Source organism: Pteropus medius, unplaced genomic scaffold, assembly GCF_902729225.1.
Source record: "Pteropus medius unplaced genomic scaffold, Ma_sr-lr_union100, whole genome shotgun sequence".
In the NCBI taxonomy this organism is placed as follows: Eukaryota; Metazoa; Chordata; class Mammalia; order Chiroptera; family Pteropodidae; genus Pteropus; species Pteropus medius.
The window spans coordinates 2,985,314-3,005,746 of NW_024344253.1; the positions used below are offsets into that span (position 1 = coordinate 2,985,314).

At 35.1% G+C, this 20,433-nt stretch overlaps 1 protein-coding gene across 5 annotated transcripts in view; it reads left to right on the forward strand.

Moving 5' to 3' along the window:
• Positions 1 to 20,433, forward strand: part of SNX7 (sorting nexin 7) — a 66,594-nt gene that overhangs the window by 24,296 nt on the left and 21,865 nt on the right. For all 5 annotated transcript variants that reach the window (XM_039869545.1, XM_039869548.1, XM_039869547.1 and 2 more), the window contains exons 3-7: positions 747 to 857; positions 1,199 to 1,363; positions 3,523 to 3,721; positions 8,088 to 8,287; positions 11,060 to 11,146. In XM_039869545.1, coding sequence (XP_039725479.1) covers positions 747 to 857; positions 1,199 to 1,363; positions 3,523 to 3,721; positions 8,088 to 8,287; positions 11,060 to 11,146 — 762 coding nt within the window. The remainder of the gene's footprint in view (positions 1 to 746; positions 858 to 1,198; positions 1,364 to 3,522; positions 3,722 to 8,087; positions 8,288 to 11,059; positions 11,147 to 20,433) is intronic.

Below are 20,433 nucleotides of genomic sequence, written 5' to 3' on the forward strand. Positions count from 1 at the left end.
TCAGGCAATAGAAGTAAGGTTGGTATTGTACCCACGTTCTTGTCATATGTGTTGGCATAGATTTTTTGGATTGTTAAGAATAGATATTTCATATATTCGCTTAACTTTTAGGAGTTAAGGTATATAATTCAAAATAAAATTCCTTGAGGCTGACATAAAGATTTTCTTTTCACATTAAATCTCCATTAATAACATTTTTAAAATAGCAGTAAAATCATTTTGTAAAATGTTATAATTTTCATATACTAAAAGCAAATTTTAGCAAAGCAATTCATTTGAGTACATTTCAGGAAAACATTTTTCTCAGATATGTTCAGGTTATTTTCCAAATTGCAATAATAGGACTTTCCTTAAATTCTGAATTCTGATCATCTTGAGAAAAGAAATATATTTGAAACCTAAATTCAGAACACACTTTCTCATTAGCAGGAAAGTGATGCCAAAGATAATAGTAGTTAAAATCTTGTGGAAGGCAGATGGTTGCTCTAAGACAGATTTTTCAGTTAGGGTTTTAAATTTGAGCATGATGTTTGCTTTCTTTCTGGAAATACTGGAAAGTTTGCTTTGTTTCATCTGCTACATGAATTGATGACTGCAAAAAAAAAGTACAGGCTGACAAACACTGAATAATTAGAATTTGTTAATGTTTCTTAGAGACCATTTAATTTAGAATGTCGAAAATAACATTAAGCAAATGTCTTCTGTCTTCTACTGCACGTGCTGTTATTTTTTCCTACTTTCTTTAGACATCTCGTGGGGAATTTGACTCCAGTGACTTTGAAGTTAGGAGACGTTATCAAGATTTCCTTTGGTTAAAAGGAAAACTTGAAGAAGCACACCCCACTCTCATTATTCCAGTAAGTTTACATTTTTTTTTCATAGACTAGCTGCCATTTTATATTGTGAATCGTTAGAATGCCTAAAACCAAATTTCAGACCTTTATATTCAGTGTAATTCATTTATCCTAGAAACATTTGTTTTTAAACTTTTTAATGTATGTACAGACTTGTTTTTTTTCAACTGCTGTAATATGTTGAAATTTTGCCATTTTTGGTTTTAGCATTGTGAATTTTAAAAAATTATTTCGATAAGAAATAATTACATGTTCAGATAGTCTTCCAAAAAAGAAAAGTGTAGCATTTCTTATAATCCTGTGCCACGTAATTCTGATACTGTTGTAATTTTTTTTTGCCTCAGCCATTGCCAGAAAAGTTTATAGTGAGAGGAATGGTGGAACGCTTTAACGATGACTTCATTGAGACACGAAGGAAGGCATTGCAGAAGTTTTTGAACCGAATTGCTGATCATCCAACTTTAACATTTAATGAAGACTTCAAAATTTTTCTTACTGTACAAGCTTGGGTAAAGAATTTTTATTTTTACTCATATAATCCTTTAGTATCTATATGTATAGTAGGTCGTACACTTCCTCTTCTTTACCTTTATAAATCAGGCAGCAGTGTCCTTGTATCAAGATGGATATTTATACATTGGAGAGAGAGATATCCTTAAGATTTATATCTACATATAAATATTACAGGAATCTTGTATCTTGTATCAAATCTACATATAAATATTATAGGAATCTTGTATCTTTCTCATGATTACATACTCATTTCTCTTAATAGCTGATTTTTTTTTAAATGTCAGAATACTCCTTGAATACACAGCCCATAGTGAACATATACAAATATAGTTCTTTTATTGACACTATTTTGAGTAGTAATGGATTTTTAAGTTAGGGCTTTTCAAGTTAGGATAAAAGTCTTTATTAAGTGGATAGGTAGATGGGTGGTTGAATTGTTGATGGATAGCTGGATAGACAATACAATTTCCTTACTTTTCCTTTAATTACCTACTCGGGGGAGCTCTAATTTTTAATTCAGAAACCTTATATGTTCTTCTTTTTTCTTTTGTCCTGTGAAGATGTAGCTCATCAAGAAAGATAATGGATAGAACAGTCTTTATGAAACAATTACTGACTAATGTTAAATTTTATCTCTCTCAGTTTCTGCCAAAATGATAGAAGCTAAAAAATGGATCATCTTAATCTTGACAGATAGACCTACTATCTGGAAGCCCATTGTGACTTATGTGAAATGAATTTGTGGCCTGACTCCAGAACCTTAGAAACTGTTAGAAAGAATCTCTGTAGTCAACAGTTGCAGGAACAGCTTGGCAGTTGTGGCTTGTTCTGTTTCTGATAATGTTTACTCTATCAAATGATGCTGTAGCACTCCTGGATAGATGTGTTGCCTGGTCGAGCAGGGCATATGTTATTATTTCCATATTGATACTGATTTGGAAATAAACATATTATATGTGTGTGTGTGTGTGTATACATACATATATATGTAATTTTGTATAAGATATTCAGAAAAAAACTGGAGAAAGATGATATGTTATTTAATATTTGAGTAGATAATATGCAATAATATTTTTATCTGCGATTTAATAGTCAACCTTGTTTTATATAGAGATTTTGTTTTCTTGTTTATTACTCTTCAACTTTTATTTGATCCCACACCTATGCTCCCACAAATGCTACAGCCATCATCAGAATCCCTTGTCCTCCTTCTTGGTGTTCTTTTTTAATATGCCATACTTCTGAAAGGATATTTCTGTGGTAGTGTATCTTTTAAAAGCATTTTTTTTTCTATTTTTCAACTCTGTAGCTATCCCTCCTAGGTTGACTATGAAAAAGCTAGTTACATATCTTATTAAAAATCTTTCTCTACAGCCACCCAGCCAGTGGAGGGGTGTCACAGTTTACCCACTTCAGTTGGTTAAGGAGCTGTGGTCAGGGGGTATCTATTTACACACTATCCTCGTGGCCTTAAGAAGACAGAGCCAGCTAGTGCTTAGCTGTGCATCTTCTGGAGTCAGACTGCCACGGCTCAGGTCCTGGTACACCACTTAATTGCTCTCGGACCTTGAGAAGCTCCTTAGCCTTCCTGTGCCTCTATTTTCTTCCATAACATGAGGTTAATAACAGAACCTACCTCATACTGTTATTGTGATTATGTATATAAAAATGAGAGGATGGTACCTGGAACATATTAAGCTCTCAATACATGTTCGCTCTCATTAAAACTAAAGAATTTCCCTTTTTTTCCCCAAGGAGTAGTTTATACCCTGAGAAATCTTCTCTCAGTCATTTTTTTTCCATTAAGTTCCTAACATAAAATGTAGATGGCACCTCCTGTTGTCCTATGTTCTTCAGTATCTTCCTAAGCATGTTTATGTCTATAAACCTTATTCTTTTAAAGATCCATGCTCTGAGGAAACATGGATACATGTTATACATGAGTACTTTGAAAAGGAATATTATCGGGGAGACTGAGACTGAGAAGGACTATACCCTAATAAAACTCATCTGCTTTAAGTTAACATGAAAAAAAAAATGCATGAAACATTTTTATCTTCATTTTATCCTTCTAATTAGGTTTCTTTTTTTGTTGGGCTTTACAATGTTGTTTGCTCGACCACAAATATTTCTTTTTTTTGTTGTTCGTTTCTAGGAACTCTCGTCTCACAAGAAACAAGGGCCCGGATTACTCAGCAAGATGGGGCAGACAGTCAGAGCTGTTGCACTGTCAATGAGAGGAATTAAAAGCCGCCCCCAGCAGTTTATGGAAATGAATGACTTTATTGAAATATTTAGCCAGAAAATAAATTTGATAGATAAAATATCTCAGAGGATTTACAAGGAAGAAAGGGGTATGTAGACTAGTTGAAATGTGATTTTAAAGTTGTTTTATTTCTGATGGATCTTCACATTTGCTAGTGTAGTAAGACCTTAAGTTAACATTTTTTTTGGTGGCGGCGGGGTGCGGGGGGGAGGTGGCTATTCTTTCTTAGGATTTCTATCTCTCCACTTACGCTGCCCATCTGTTCTTGCATGTGGTTTACTTTATCTATTAGTGCGCTTAGCATGTTAGTCACAGTTACTTTAAATTCCTGGTCTGACAATTCCAGCATTCCTGCCATGTCTGGTTTTGAGACTTGCCCTGTCCCTTTAGATTGTGCTTTTTTGCCTGTTAGTAAGCCTTACAATTTTTTCTTGATAGCCAGACACATGTACTGGGTAAAAGGAATCGTGTAAATAGGCCTTTAGTAATGTGGTGATAAGATGTGTGGAGAGGGGAAATATTCTATACTCCTATAATTAGGTTTCAATCTTTTAGTGAGTCTGTGCCTCTGGACTGTGAACTTCACAAAAGGTTCTCGGCAACTCACCCTATCCCCTGCCCCTCTGTTGGGACGGGATGGCCAGAGTGGGCTGGATTTGGATATTTCCTTCCTCCGGGTCAGTTAGGCTCTGATAATACCCCAACAGATTAGGCTCTGGTTGACTGGTTTCCCCCTGTTAAGAAGAATGGAGTGCTCTGGTTATTTCAAAATGGTTCATTTTCCCTTTCCCTGCTGTGGGAACCTAGTCAAGCCCTTGCGGGTAAATCTCACAATCTTGCGGGAGTTCCCATGACTAGGTCCCCCTGGAGTTGTTACCTTATAGACGTGTCTACCCTGACCTGAGCCTTCAGCAGGTTATCAATTACAACTTCAGTCTCCCTACCCCAGCACTGGTCCCGGACGCGGCTTCTGCTCTTGAGTCTGTGCTCCAGTAAAGGCACAGTTCCTTGTATTTGCCTGTCTGTCTTTCCAGTCTTGGGGGCATTCATTTGTCCTGTGTCCTCCTCTCTCTTACAGTTCCAAGAAAAGCCGTTGATTTTTCAGTTCGTTCAGCATTTTCTTTGCTGTTGGGACCGAATGGTGACTTCCAAACTCATGTTCCAAACTCATGTGAAAGATTACTTAACATTAAGTTAGAATTTTAGCTTTAAAATATGGTTTATGCCCAGATGTATTGTGAAAATTTCTGATTCTTAATGATTCTGAAGGTAGCCATGTCCCGTCCCCATTTGTTCTAATCAATCACTACCCATTCTTTTTCCCATTTATAAATAATAGTGGTAAAGTAAGCTCTGAGCTGAAGATGTTGGATGTAGTTGCACGAAGTTGGTCTCAAATGTTCAACACGGACCATAGCTTAAAAATTAAAGAAGTGACGTTTCAGGAAATAGGGTTTCCACATTTTCTAGTGACTTTGGGGGAAACAAGTATTCGATATTAGGCCTGTTCAAGCATGACCGAGAGATTTATATATTAGAAAATAGGTCTCTTTCTTTATTTTTTCTAGCACTGTTTTCTTTTCTTTCTTTAATTTCTTTACCTTTTTTTTTTTTCTTTTTAGTTTACAAGTTCAACTTTGTTCCATGGTAGCTTTTTTCAAATTCCATGATGACTTTTTGCTAATTTTCTAATTACATTTACTTATATTAAACAGAGATGGCTAAGTCAGAAAATGTACTTCCTGATATAAATTGGTTTTAGAAATGAACTCCTTACAGTCTGTATATTTATGGTTTGTTTTTTTCGTCAGTGTTCCCCATTAAACTATAAGTTCAATCAGGACAAAAACGGAAAAGTTTTGCTATATTTCTAGTATCTAGATAGCACCTAAGACATAGCAGGTGCTCAATTAAAATCTTTTCAGTGTCTTAAAAATAAATTAATATAAATTTTGTTATAGCCAAATATGCATTGCTCTTTATTTTCTAATAATTGGCACTTAGAGGTCATTGTTGTGACTGAACATAGTTTAATAGTTTCTTTCAAGCCTTCTTGGTCTGATCTTGCACTTACTATTTGTCTTTTTTTTTTTTTTAATCTCAAGAAGCTAATTGTTTTAACTAGGTTCTGTGATTCCAATTCTGTTAAGTAGATTTTTGATGCATAGTTAAGTGGGATAGCAATTCAGAGAGGCTCCTGGAAACTCTTGATACTTAAGAGTTTTTAAAAATATTCACGTATTTTATATTTGCTTGTGCAAAAGAACAGTTTAAGCCTTTGATATACTCTCATGTTTGTGAAATCCTCAGAAAGAAAACTTGATTTTGTGATAGACTTTGTAAATAAATTTGAGCTCTCATTTCCATTCAGTGAATGCCATTGACCTAAATCAGGGATTTTTTTTTTTTTTTTTGGTTTTTAGAATGTAAAGCCCACTATCTAAGCTGTATAGATATTTTATTCATATTCAAATCAAAGAATTTGATTACCATAACTAGTGAGTTCTCTTTTATATTTTTATTCATTTTCTTCTTTGATTTTGTCTTTGGGGGGCGGCGGAAGTGGTTCCTGGTTTATTCGGTAAGTTTATATTGAGCACATGTGCTGCTTTTCTGTGCTCGAGATTAGAGAGGGAATAAGATGGTGCCTGTCCTCGAGCTCTTAGCCTGGTGGGGGGAACATATTAACAGACAAACTACAGTGCACTTCATTAAGTGTTTGCATACAAATGTGATTTGAGTGCTGCGTAAGCACAGTTTAGAATATTAGGGAAGCCCTATGTTTTATTATTGATAAAAATAAATATTGCGCAGGTTAAATGGCACACATCAATGTATACAAAAATTGAGAAAAGAAATAAAGGAGAACATTTTCTTTTCTAGAAATAATAGTTTAGTATGGCCATTTATTTAAAATACAAGATTAGGAGGGTATAATTTAGAAGGGCTGTAATGGTTATTAAACCTATTACCTTCATTAGGTGACAACTAATAGTTCCATAGTTTTTATTTTTTTAATATTTTTTCAATTTACTTAGTCATACAAACTTTTGAAATTTTAATAGTTTAATTTAGAGCAATATGACATTACAACTTACCTGCTGAGTAGTAAGATGATTAAATATAGAGAATTTAGTTTTATTCATGTAAAAATTAGACAGAAAATTCTCACTGCTTATACATTCTCTACCATAAAAAAAAAAAACAAGTATCTATTTTTGAAAGTTGATAATATGAATGTAAAAATGTTCAGATTTTAAAATGAAATCCAATTTTTGGGTAAATGGCCTACGTTGACTAGTCTTTTGTTATTCATTTATTCTTTCACTGATGTGAAAATATTTATTGAACACATCGTGATTCAGACTTTGAGATTAAAAAAAATAAGACTCAGCTCCTGTTTTAAGGAGCATATGGCCTAGGAGTATGTCAGTTATCCTAGCAATCATAATAGGGTGAGATAATAGAAGTATAAATTTATAATAGGCTTTAACAGAAGTATAAAATTCTGATAGGCTCATTGAGGACAAAGCATCAAAAAATCCTTTGGAACAGAATCAGAAGAGATTTATTTACACTACTATTTAAAGGATTAGAAATTTGGCCGATGTTAGAAATGATAGAGGATAAGACAGAGGGATATGTACAGTGTTTGAGTTAGATATTAATGAAAGAACAATTATTTTGGCTTAAATTAAAATATCTTTGGAAGAGACTCTCAAGAGGTAGATCTGGAGAGGCAAGGTAGGGACTGATCATAAAGGACTTTCTAACATAGTTACAAAGCATCAATGTTTATGTATTGTGACAAAAAGGGAAAGAGGGAGAATAGTTAAAAGTCCTTTGCAGTAGTGCATATTAGAGATGCTGATGACAGTGGAGGTGAGAGTATATAGACAGGTAGGTAGTTAGGTAGATAGGTAGGTAGATAAATGTATGGATGAGTGAGGGGAGAGAGGGAAGGAGAGAAAGGATAGTAAAGATTAAGAAATATTGGAATTGGCGATTGACTGGCTCTGTGCAGGTATGAGTCTAGGATATACCCCAGACTTTTTGCTTAGATTATGGGAAGCAATTACCATTACCTAGGATAAGTCATCAGGAGAAGGGGAGAGAGAAGACAAGTTTTGTTTGCATATGTTACCTGTGAGACACTCAGATGTAGTGTGTTTGGTAGGTAGAAGTCCATGATAGACATGGTGATTATAATAATTTATTTTCCAAGCCAGAACACTTTTGAGAATGAAAGAATTTGCTATTATTGATTACACCTGGACAGTAGTCATTCAAGGAGTAACCTGAGCAGACTGGGATGACTGGTTAATTTAATGAGAGGGGATATCTGATTTCTTATGGTCGTGTATAAGAACATACGCAGAACAATTAGAAATATGTTTCATTCTGTCTATAAACAGGGATTTTAAAAACATCTATAAATTACTTATTTTTTTTAGACTATTTTGATGAAATGAGGGAATATGGCCCGATTCATATTCTGTGGTCAGCGTCAGAAGACGATCTGGCTGATACTCTGAGTGGTGTTGCCAGCTGCATAGACACCTGCTGTAAGGCCACTGAAAAACGGATGTCTGGACTCTCAGAGGCCCTGCTTCCTGTCGTACATGAGTATGTGCTGTATAGTGAAATACTGATGGTAAGAACACCTAATTGCACTTTTAACTTAGTCCCTAACCTGATTAATAAGCTTTATAAATTCAGTTTTCTATTTGTTTTTCACCACTCTCCTCCTATCTTAGCAGGATGCTTTGCACGTAGATGCTCAATGAATGTTTGTTCACTGCACCAATGAATCGATGAGCGGAAGAATGCATTAATAAAAGACAGAAATATTCAACATTAACAACAGCAATTTATAAGATTATACATAGTTCCGAAACATCCTCCGCCAAGATTTACATAGGAAATATGATTAGTTTTTCAGCCTTTTAAAATTTTGCTTTAAAATTTTTAGTGCTTTAGAAATTTCATGGAAGAGTTGCTTTCCGCTTCCAGGTAGTACATTTGATCCACCAATATATTTAGTATCATTGTGTAGAAATCCTTGAGTAGGACCTTGCTGTTTGTTCTGCCTCTGGATGCTTCTAAAAAGAAATCCTTTGAATTAAAAAGGTTTTCTTTCCCTAGTTGAAAAGGCTTTTATTCTTCTTATATCATAGTTTTGCTTTTAAACTCCCCAGTTCAAGTTAATGTTTCCAGATATTTGGGGTTTAGCAATGCTATCTGCAAAGCTAATGTTCTTCATCCGGTGTTATCCTCTGCTCACAGGACCTTGCACAGTCAATCTGGTACCCTCAGGTTTCAGTGTTTCAGGGTGGCAGTTGGGAAGGACTCAGCTTACATTCAGATATACCCCATTTCATCTGCCATTTATAATTGGAGCCATGTCTGGTTTCAGTTTTCATGTACTCTTGATTTGGGAGGATTGTTTTTTTTAATTTTGTTTCTGTCTTGGTAAGAAAAGCTCTCTTAGCCTTTCAGCATAAGATCTGCTTCTTTTATGTTTATCGTATTTAGGTTTTCTTTTCACAGCCATTACATACTCTGTGGATATTTCAGGTTTCTGCCGCTACTTGACTTTTTTGGGGTCCTCTACAAACACACCTTTCTCTCTTCCCAAAGGTCTCTAACGCTTCACTGTTGAGAAGTCTCCTCCTTATCTTCATCAGTTTCTTTGGCTGTATTCCATCGTTTTACTTCATTATTGATTTCCTCTCTGTGTTGCTATTCAAAAAGATCTGATTTGTATCATTAAAAAAAGTATATTTTTTCCTTTATTAGATGTATTTTCCTCTATATTATGTCAAGATGGAAGTTATGCAATTTAAATCATGTATCATTAAGGTGTGAAAAAATTATAATAGCAGCTAGAAAGAATTATTTTTTAGGTTCTTATTTTATTGTATCATTTTGTAGACTCCTAGGGTATAATCAGTAGCATTTATGTTACAGTTCTGGTTCTGTTTTATATTGGAATGTTTCCTTTAATGTGAGCTAAAATAATAAAAAGAATATGCCTCGACAAAATTATTACATTTCTGTAATTTTTACTAGTTGTCTTCTGAAGCAATCTCTTATCTAAAATATTTCTACCTGTATGAAGCACGGTAGTTCATATTTATGGAAACAGACCCTAAAAAAATGGGATAAAATTGTAGTGTTTGTCATTTGGGCTGGAGAAAGGAAGGGGTTCCTGACATCAGTGGTAATTAAACATTGAAGTAAATATAAATGAATTTGTGATAATTAGTTGAATTTTCTATTTATTTCTTAGAAAATGAGAGAAATGTTAATCTCTTTTGAATGTTTCGAGAGTGGTTCCACCGGCACAAAACTAGACTGGGTAGTTTTCGGGATGCCTTTTATCCTTAAGGCTTCTCAGTTCTCACTCAGATACTATAGAGCCATCTTATATGGCCTCCATGTAACTAATTTGTGTCTAGGTTCTTCCCTTCCTCTGAAGACATCCCAAAGACTTGTATCTCATTAAGGCCCTTCTCTTGTATCTGTACTTCCACTCTCCCTGCTTGAATTGTGTGTCTACTCAGAGTCAGTTTTATTTTTTCCTTAGCCTGTTTAGGCCACTTGTGTTCATTATTACAATTTCATCATTCAGTTAATACTGTGAAAACCAGTGAAAGATGAATACAGATAAAAAGAGTCTTTGTCCACAAAGCCTAAGTAGAATATCTCAGAGGAAAAGTGAGTCACCAAGGGAAAGACGTTGTAAAAGAGTAGCATACATTATAAAAGATATAGATGAACTCTGCACTCAGGTTTCTTCACAGGGGTACGTTAAGTTTAATGACATTGAAACTTAAAATCATGATTATTCAAGAAAATGAGATGGAACTCCCGTCAGTCAGAGAAGAGACCATGATTTCTCATCAAAAGCTTGGCTAATTGATTAATATTTGTATATTTTAAGCTAAAATAAAATCTTAAGATGTGAATGCACACTTAAATATTGATTCTCCACTGTACTTGACTGATTAACTATACCTTTGGAGTCAGATATTGATTATATTTTCAGGTATGTGGTCCATGTGACCTCTTAACTGCAATCGGATTATGCCTTAGCATATATTTTCAGTGCTCCCACTGATTTTTTACTTGTTTTGTTCTTTTCTCTTTTTAAAATACTGTATTTGCTTAGAGTGCTTCATCAAAAGTTGTGCATAAAATACTTAAACCAGTAAGATGTGCATTGGGAAAACTAATACTAAAGGATTTATGAAAAAATAAATAAATACTTGCTTTCAGTGTAGCTTTTAGAGATTAAAAAAAAAAAATTTAAGTCATTATATCCCCAAATGAATGACAGCTTGGGTAAGAGATGCTATTTATATTTTGAAAAGTATATTTTTGTTATTCAAAGATTATTAAATCCTCGTGTCTTAATACAAAGGGTGTTATGAAAAGAAGAGACCAAATACAAGCAGAACTGGATTCCAAAGTCGAAGCTTTGACCTATAAAAAGGCAGATGCTGATCTGGTAAGTTTTTAAGTTTCTCTATATAATCATATAGAATTTTTAATATAAAAATTTTATTAGCAATATAGAGCTCCTTACATGCTTGTTTTTAAACATTCAACAAAGGATACTATAATTTCTCCCTCAATATCTATTATACATTGGGTACAAAGTGAGTGTGCAAGCTTAACAATGATGCTTTTCTTCCTTTCTGTCTGTTACAATGAACGAAATAAGAGGTTAGTTTTTTGTTTTTTGTTTTTTTTAATTAGAGTGTTCGAAGAAAGTATGAAAACTGGCACTGTTCTAGAAGGTTAGTAAGTACTCAGTATATAAATCCAGTTTTTATCTAGTTTTATAAGATACTTATACAAAATAAGTTGATGTTCCTATACGCTTTTTTTCTAGTTATTGTAAAAACTTTTACAAGAAGAGATATCTTTGTTTTCAAGTTTAATCATTTTCTGAAAATACTTTTTTTTAATGGGAATTTTCAAACATAAAAATAGGTTCACTTATATAATGAACTCGTATACCCATCACTGGGCTTCATCAATTCCCAACATTCTGCCCAACTTTTTCATCTTTTTTCTCACTTTTTTGTCTGAAGTGTTCTAAAGGGACACTCTTTTGTTCCAGACATTATATTATAATTCCAGACATGATATTATCACACACAATATTTTAGTATTTATATTTTATTACCTTTGCATATTTTCAGAGTAATACTATCAGATTAGAATTAATATTCTCACTTTAAAATCAAGGCAAAGGTTTGGAAGGTGGAGCATAAGTTGGCCAAGTTTATATAGTTCGTGAAACAGAAGTAGGATTGGGGGGAAGGCATCACTGGCCCCCTTCAGACCATGTTGTCTCTCAGAGAGCAAGTATAAAATGGGAAAATTGCTTATTACTTTGGTTAATTTCCGTTGAGTCTCTATGAAAGAGACTTTCTTAATCCTTTTTATTTTAATTTAAGGATTTAGATTAGTATTGAGTATAGTCATGACAGGTGAGGAGGGGAGTCACTGAAACCACCCCCTGTTAATTTGTAGAACTGTAGCCCCATCTGAACCTCACTTGGGACTCGGCCTGCCTCCTCCCTGCTTTATTTTCTCCCTCGCTTTCATTGTTTTCTAACATAAGATATGATTTCCTTACTGGCTTTCTTTATATCATCCTTCTTCCTCTCCTTGTCTATAGTCAAAGGACCTTAAGGGAAGGAAACTTTTGTTTCCTGAAGTATCTCAGCCCCTAGAACAGTACCTGGTACATGGCAGCCTCTCAGTAAATATTTCGTGAATGAATGAATGAATGAAAACTGCAGTGACTGCTGTGATTCATAAAAATATATTGAAGGCTTGAAGCAAGAAGTCTACAAAATCAGACTTTGTGCAGAACATTGAGACTTCACTAAAAAGTGACTATGAATTATCCTCATCTTTCTTGACAGTATTTGTCTAACTCAAGTTCATTCTCCTGAATGGACTGTGGGTGGGGAGTGAGCTGCTGTAGACAGAGTAGAAGACTGGAATCTGTGAGAGAGAATAACAGAAAATGCAGCAGTGTAACTAATGCTTGAGGAGAAAATCATCTTTGCTTTTACCGCAAGATGAGAATAGAGGAAACCCGAGATTAACCTTTTGCATTCAGTAAGGTGTCTGTGTGTGTGTGTATTTTTAATTTAAAGAGTCAACTGGAAAGAACAAAAAGGATGGGCATATACACAGAAGTTGTATCTTTTGAACTGTAGAATTTTTTTATTTGTTAAATAATTTTAAAGGTATTGAAATCAGAGATTAGAGGAAATTTTGCCCTTGACTAAATGCTAGAAAAAGTAAATTATTTTAAAGTTTCAGGAGAATAATAAAATGGCTTAAAAACCAAGCATCTGTTCAGAATGGCTTATATTCATATTTTAAATGGAAAGGAAGAGTAGTTGGGATTATTCCAACCACAAAAACACAGGAAAAAATAGCTGGGGCCCAAATATGGCTAGGCTTTCCCAACTCAACTTAAAAAACCACATTTTCTTTCATTTGACTTGCAAATATTTTGTCTTTTGCTCTGTAAAAATTTCCTTGATACCTCGCTATAACCTAATGATCCATCTGTATTCATGATTCTGTTTTATCTGTGTCAAGTCCACTATAAAGTATTTTTTACCTAGTTAGTGGCTATGTTGTGATATTGGAGAAATTTAAAACTTCAATGATCTGCATTATATTCTGTAAGAAACTTTTAATTCATTAAGATTTGAAACAGACATTTTGTTAACAGAGACATTACAAGTATTTTTTTGTTTCCCATCCAAACAGCTCTTCCCTAAAATGTATAGGGACTAATTTAATGATTTGTGAGTGGCACCATTTACATTTTCAAGTGATTTATTTGTTTACAGACCTCACTTTAAAATCCTTTTGTCTTATGATGGTATCTTTGGGAGAAACCTCCTACGGTTACTCTCAAAGTGAACCTGCCATGACCGGTCACAAAACAACCGAAGGGAAGTTGCTTAGAAGTATTCAGGATAGGGTCACCATAGAAACGTGCCCTTGTGAGGTCCTTCTAAGAAGCCATCCTTTGCAGTCACCATGGAGACTCTGGCAGAGAACTGAATATAGCAATCTAGCCTGGTTGTTTACCATGGCAACTCAAGCAGGGCCACTCTGGAGACAACCCTGGGGCCATTTCTATGGAGACCCACTGGGGCTGCCGCCAGAGGCTCCATCAAAGTCACTTTTGGGTGGGATGCTATATGCAAACCCAGCAAAGCAACTCCTAATGAACAGGTCGTTGAAATGAAGCTCTCTCAAGAAGGACGAAAACTTGGATAGTTATAATTATTGGGTAGAAATACAACAGTGATGTAACATTCCAGAGGTTGTGTTGACACATCAGTTGACCTTTATGTGGACTTCGCGGCATGCATACAAGGCTCTGGTCTTTACCTTGCCTGTAGCTTCGTATGTGCTCTAAATTAGCAATAATGGCATTATCATTACTTTTTCTCATCACACAAATGTTCCCACAAAAATTGTGTGTTTTACTGCATATTAAAATAATGTTTTAGAGTGAATTCCTTGATTTATTACCTGGATAGTTATAAAGTAGCTGGTTCTTAGAGTTTGTAGTCTGTAGTTTTATCTCAAAATAATAAATTAATTGTTTCAAAATGACCTAAACTCAGTAAAGTCTTACAGAATACTCATTGGAAGGTTGGTTTAACTGTTCATTTGAAGTTTTGTCATTTAGGCTTTGGAATTAGATGAACCTAGGAGCAAATCCTAGCTCATTTGCTCAAATCCTAGGATGCATTTCTTAGCTTCCTTTGGCCTCATTTTATCATGTGTAGTTTGGAGAAATTATTAGTACCTTTCTAATAGGCTTTTTTAAGGATTAAATGATACAATACAAGAAAATTATTTAGATCATTGGAAGCACTCAGTAGTTGTTAGCTGCTATTATTTTGATGACTTTCTAGAAGTAGTATTTGAGATGGGCCCTGTAAAATGACCAAGGAATTGTTCCTTGAGGAACAAGGAGGATATTTCATGTAGAGTAGATGTGAAGAAAAGTACGGGAGAGGCGAGGGATGTGGCTGTAAAGTGTGCTGCAGTCACATGGGAAGGGACCCTTGTTACTGGTCAGGATGAGGAATATGCACTTTATTCTTTGGACAGACTGGCTCCAGTGAGAGCCTGGACTGTGAAGAGGTGGTACTAGAGGAGAGCAGATTTGAGATATATGTAGGTGGAAGATGACTCCCTAGCGCTTGAAGAATGAGGGGCAGCCAATGTTTCAAGCTGTTAGTGATTCTTAACATTTCTAGCTTGTAAGGAGAGCAGATAGTGGCTTTATAAACTGAACTGTACTATATAAAAGGGGGAAGAAGAAAAATTGGTTATGTGCGAATCTGTGTCATGATAAGATGACTTTTAATGTAGAAGTATTCAACAAAACCTTTCAACAATGTTGAATACCTCCCATGTGAAAGACACTATTCCAAGTGCCAGAGAGACAGCGGTCAGGAAGACAGGCCTACATTCCAGTGGACAGAGACAATAAGAAATAAAGAACTACTTAAAATTTATAGACTATTGTCATATATGGTAAGTGTGGAAAAGAGAGAGTGTTGGGGAGCAATGCAATTTAAAATATAGGGGTCAGGGAAGGTCTTACCAAGAAGATGATTAGGTAAAACCTGACAGAGGTGAGGTCTTGAACCACAAGAACACCTGGGAGAAGAGCATTTCAGGCAGAGGGAACAGTAAGTGCAAAGTGCAAGTATGCCCGCACCTTCAGGACAAGCAACACCAGTGTTGCTAGAATGGAATGAGCAAGCCGAGGAGTTGTGAGAAACGAGGTCAGATCGCATAGGGCCTGATAAGGTTTGGTGTCAGTGAGACAGGAGGAGAATAGTTGACAGAGGACTAACACAGTCAGACTTAAGTTATGAAACAATTACTGTGCTTGGAAAAGACAAAGATGATGTATATGTGACATGTGCATGGGGCGGGAGAACACGGGAGGTGGAGACTAGCTCTTACTGTCCCAGTGAGACATAATAGGTTGAACCAGGGTGGAAGGGGTGTGAAGTGGTCAGATTCTGAGTATATATTGAAGGTAGAGTGGTTCACTATTTGGTGGATTATAGATTGTGAGAGGACAAGGAGGAGAGGCAAGGGCGATGCTGAGGTTTTTGGACTGAGCAACTGGAAGGTAGGAGTTTGCATTAACTGAGATGGAGAAGACTGGAAAGAACAGGTTCAATGGGCAAGATGAAGAAATCAGATTTGGACGTAGAGAGCTGATGTGCCTATCAGATACCCAAGTGGAGATGCTGAGTAGGGAGTTAAGTATAAAAATCCATATAAAAAATCCAGAGATTGGGGAGAGTTCCATCTGGAAATATATATTTGGGAGTTTCTAGAAGATAGACAGTATTTAAAGAGATGAGATTTTGTTGAGGTCACTAAAGGAAGAGGAAAAAAAGAGGTCCCATGACTGATTCTTGTCATATTCCAACATTAAGAAGCAGAGAAGTAATGGCCGATGAGGAGAAGGAAAGGGACTTTAGCTGTTGGTAGATAACTGGACCAGTAAGATGAACTAAAAGATTTATTTATTAATTCATTCAACTTTTTCAAAGCACTTCTTCATTTATGAGGCATTTATAAAAACAGCTTGATACAGAATGATTAAGATAAGTGTAGATAATAAAATATTTCAAGAGAAATTGAGAGTTGTATTATGTGCTCCAATAAAGAAGGTATTCAATGAAATAGATACTCTTCAGTCAAAGTAAGGGAATTTCTTACTGTGGAGATAAAGGTGTAACAATAAGTAGATTATGAGGAAAACTCAGATATTTGGAGAAACTTGTGGTTTCTGCAGTTATAAGTTTTCAGAGTCAGAGCTTCTGTTTGAAAATGCTTATTCACTTCACTGCTGAACTGTAAGATAAATAAGGTTCATCTGTGGTGCTAAATAATGCTGCATATCAATTTTATTTTTATTTTTATTTTTGAATGGATGATTTATAGTTTTCCACTCAAAGCAGCATTCGAATATAAATGAATATGAATACATCTGACATTTAGCAATATGTGCACAGAATCTGAGAGTTGGATCTAGATATAATGCCATAGCTGTTTAGCAGTGTATTTATGTGAGCAAAAAAAAAAAAAAAAAATGCATTTTCCTAAGATCATTATAGTCTGGATTTGCATGTAGCCACATTCAGTAGATACAAACAGATACCAAATTTATTCAAGCTGGTCCTTGCTCTGTGCGACTTGCTATTTTTGAACCAATATTTTACTCTTATCCTCAAATAGTGGTTATTAATCTTCGAGTGTTCTTGGTAGTGGACTATCTGGAGCAGAGAGCAGCATCACCTTCTCTCTAAGCTTTAAAGAAATAACATTGGCACAGCTCATTTTTGTGGTAGAAGGCAGAGGATGCCTCTACGTTTTCTCAGATATTTGTTGTCCTCTCTCTCTCCCCTGACCTTTTTACAAATTTATTTATTCCTTTCTATATATACCTCATTCCCTAATATCTGTTTTGCTCTCGTCTTCTTTACTGTCTATTCGGGTGGGTGAATGAGTGATGCTGTAACCAAGAAGGCCCTCGGCAGCCTCTCTTTCCAGAACAAAGCACCAGGTAGTACCTAGGATTCCTCTCCCTCTAGACCTTCACTGGCAGGCCTCTTCCTCAGGGCATCATTGGTTTGTGCAGTAGGAAAAAATATTCACATGCTCCTATTTATATAGGCTCATAAAGGATAATAATAAATATTTGATTAACTAGCAAAAAAATCGTATCTACCCTATGAATAAGAGTCTGTTGAGCCTGGGATCTCTATTTGGAACTTACCGTATTACTTTTTCCCTCTGTCATTTATGTTTATGCCCCTGGCACTTCCTAGCAGAGCAGTCTCTTGAAAAGTGTTTGGTATAAGGTCCTAAACCCAATTACAGAGTTGCATGTGATTTCAACCACAGCACTGTGCGCCTTTGTGATTTTGGTCTAGTTACTTACATTCTCCTTGCTTTAGTTTCCTTAACTGTAAAAGTCGTGGGTAATATCTTCCCTACCACGTTGTTAAATCAGCACAGAAAAACTCAGCCCAGTGCCTTACCAGGGTTGCATTGTAAATATTTTTATCAACAATATTAGAGGAACTTTCTTTGAATTATATATTGTGCATATAATTTGAAGGTTACACCTTCAAATTGTTTTTTTAAAAAAATGAGGCAGCAATTAGCCTAACCTGAATAGTGAGCCCTTCTAGGCAATTGAAAGGGTACTTTAAAATGTATCTGAACTTATACATACTATCACAAAGTTGTGTTTGGACACCATAGAATTATTTTAACCAAACTACAGTTAGTATTATACTACTGATCTATAATGAGAGACATTTTAAGAAGGAAAACCATAAATCCCTTTATGATAAGCATCAGCAGCACTGACTATGTTATATTTTTTTATGAGGACTCTGGAGAAATTTCTTAATGGGTACGCACCAGCAATAGGAATTAACTTCTTCTGAGCCATTAGCTTGTTTTCAGTGTGTAACACACCTTGAGTTTTATACCTGATGCTGTCCTACACTTTATCTCACACTTCGTTAGTTACTGGACCGTTAAGAGCCACCATTCTCAGCTAAGTATACCTAACCCCTGACTTTGCCTTGTTTTTTCCCTACTTTTATTTTCCCTTTGCACTAATGTCTTTATCTACTTAATGTCTTTGAACTAGTTGTACAGTATAATTTTGAAAGCCATCTTAAATCCAATAGGGAATAAAAAGCAAGAACTAGAGGTAAAATATCCCAAATCATCTCAAAGATCAATACATTTTTAAACAACATATTTGACAAAAAAAAAAAAACACAACAACCATGTTTTCGGTTATGTCTTTTGGGATTCACAAACACCAGCATGTCTGTTGTGCACACAGACTTGAACTGATTCGTGTTAACTTACCCAGAAAATTAGTCAGGAGATATTTGAAAAAGGTGGAAAAATTGTACCACTTCCAAAATTTTTACCCATGAAATTTGCTTAGGGGAGTTCTTGCATATTAAGGTTTATTGATTTGCAAAAGAACACATAACCTTACAGTCTTAATGAACAGGGCCTGTGTCTGCTGGCGGTGGGCGAGGGCGGAAGGAGGGCAAAGACAGAGAAAGGCTGCAGAAACAGAGAGGCAGTGGAATGTCGTCATGGATGATTTTCTAGAGAAAGGTTGCAAGCTCTGTGTCTTTTTCTAGGAACATTTTTCTCCACTGTCTTAACTGCAACAGAAAAAGTAACAGATGGATGAGTAAAAGGGGTAGTTTAAAATTCCAGTCATTTCTTCTCAGAATTTAAGAAATTCTACATACGGTGTCCTTGTAGATTTGTGGTTTGGTTTGTGGAATTTTGCCTACCATACATATAATAGTTTAAACATCTGTCCTACATAGGAACTCAAAATAAATTCAATTTCCTATTAATTTAAACTTTTTGTTAATAAGAAATATGTCCTGAGGGTCTGTCTTACACATCTCTTTCACTCCTGGCCCTGCCCGGGCACTCAATAAATATTCGATTGTGCTTAGCACAGTAGCACACTGGGAGTCTGAAGCCTGGTAATGGCTTTGATTCACTGTTACTTAACCTGCAACCTTAATCAGACATTAATTATTCTTTATCCACAAACATGCAGAAATAATGCTTACTTGGAAGAAAAACTTTTTGAAGATGAATTAATGTTTATAAATCTAGAGCTTGTGTCAGTAAAAATTTTGATAAGCTAGAGAAAGAAAGTATAAAAGAATAATATATTAGAGAATATATAATGGTATCATAAAACATATTATTTAAAGTATGAATCTTCCAAACAGTACTTCTAAAAAAAAAAAAAATCATATTTCCACAAGGAATAGAACCAGTAGTTTTTCTTCTAGCATAATGCCATATCTCTAAATTAGATACATTTTGATTTATTATATTCCTAGGCTTTGGAAAGCAAGCTTTTTCCTGGGAGTTGGCTCACAAGGTAGAGAACCTGGGTTTGGTTACTTTTTCTTGTTGGTAAAGTGGGAAAAATAATATTTACCTTATAGGTGTATTGTGAGAATTAAATGAGATAATGTGTGAGATGTTGTTCAGTTAAGCACTGAATACAATAAAAATATTTCATGACAGAAAATTGTATAGCATGTGAAGGCCAGTAAAATAAATAAGTTTAGGTTTTGGCTTCAAAACACTTTCTAACCTCAGTACAACGTAATGATAATGTAGCATATTGCTTTTCTAAGCTTAGATTATGTTCTTCAGAATCAAATACAAGAAATTATCGTATGTAGAGGGTTAAGAGACTTTGATTTTTTAAAGGTGGTACATCATTCTTTTTGAAAGGTATGTATTAATAGACTCACTGAAGCACCTAGAAAGAAATGAATTCTCTTTAGTTGAATGTATGTTTTTTGTGCTGCTGTTGTGCAGAGGACTCAAAGGAGAAGGCTGTATTTCCTAAAATGGGACCATTTAAATACCTGGCTTTCTGTTGCTTCCGATGTAATAGGAAATCGTGGTTATTCTTTTTTTAAGAGATGTTAATGGTGTTGGAGATGCTGATTTGAAAGGGGATGTGTCAACAACATTTGTGGCATTTTATGACTCAGTTTGTCATTTTTAGAAAAAGCATTGTGTTTTACTGAACAAGTTACATTTGGATAACAAAATAGGCAATGGGTTTCAGAGAGAGAGGTTTCTACTTTTTAAGAAAAGTATGCATTGTGAAGTATATAA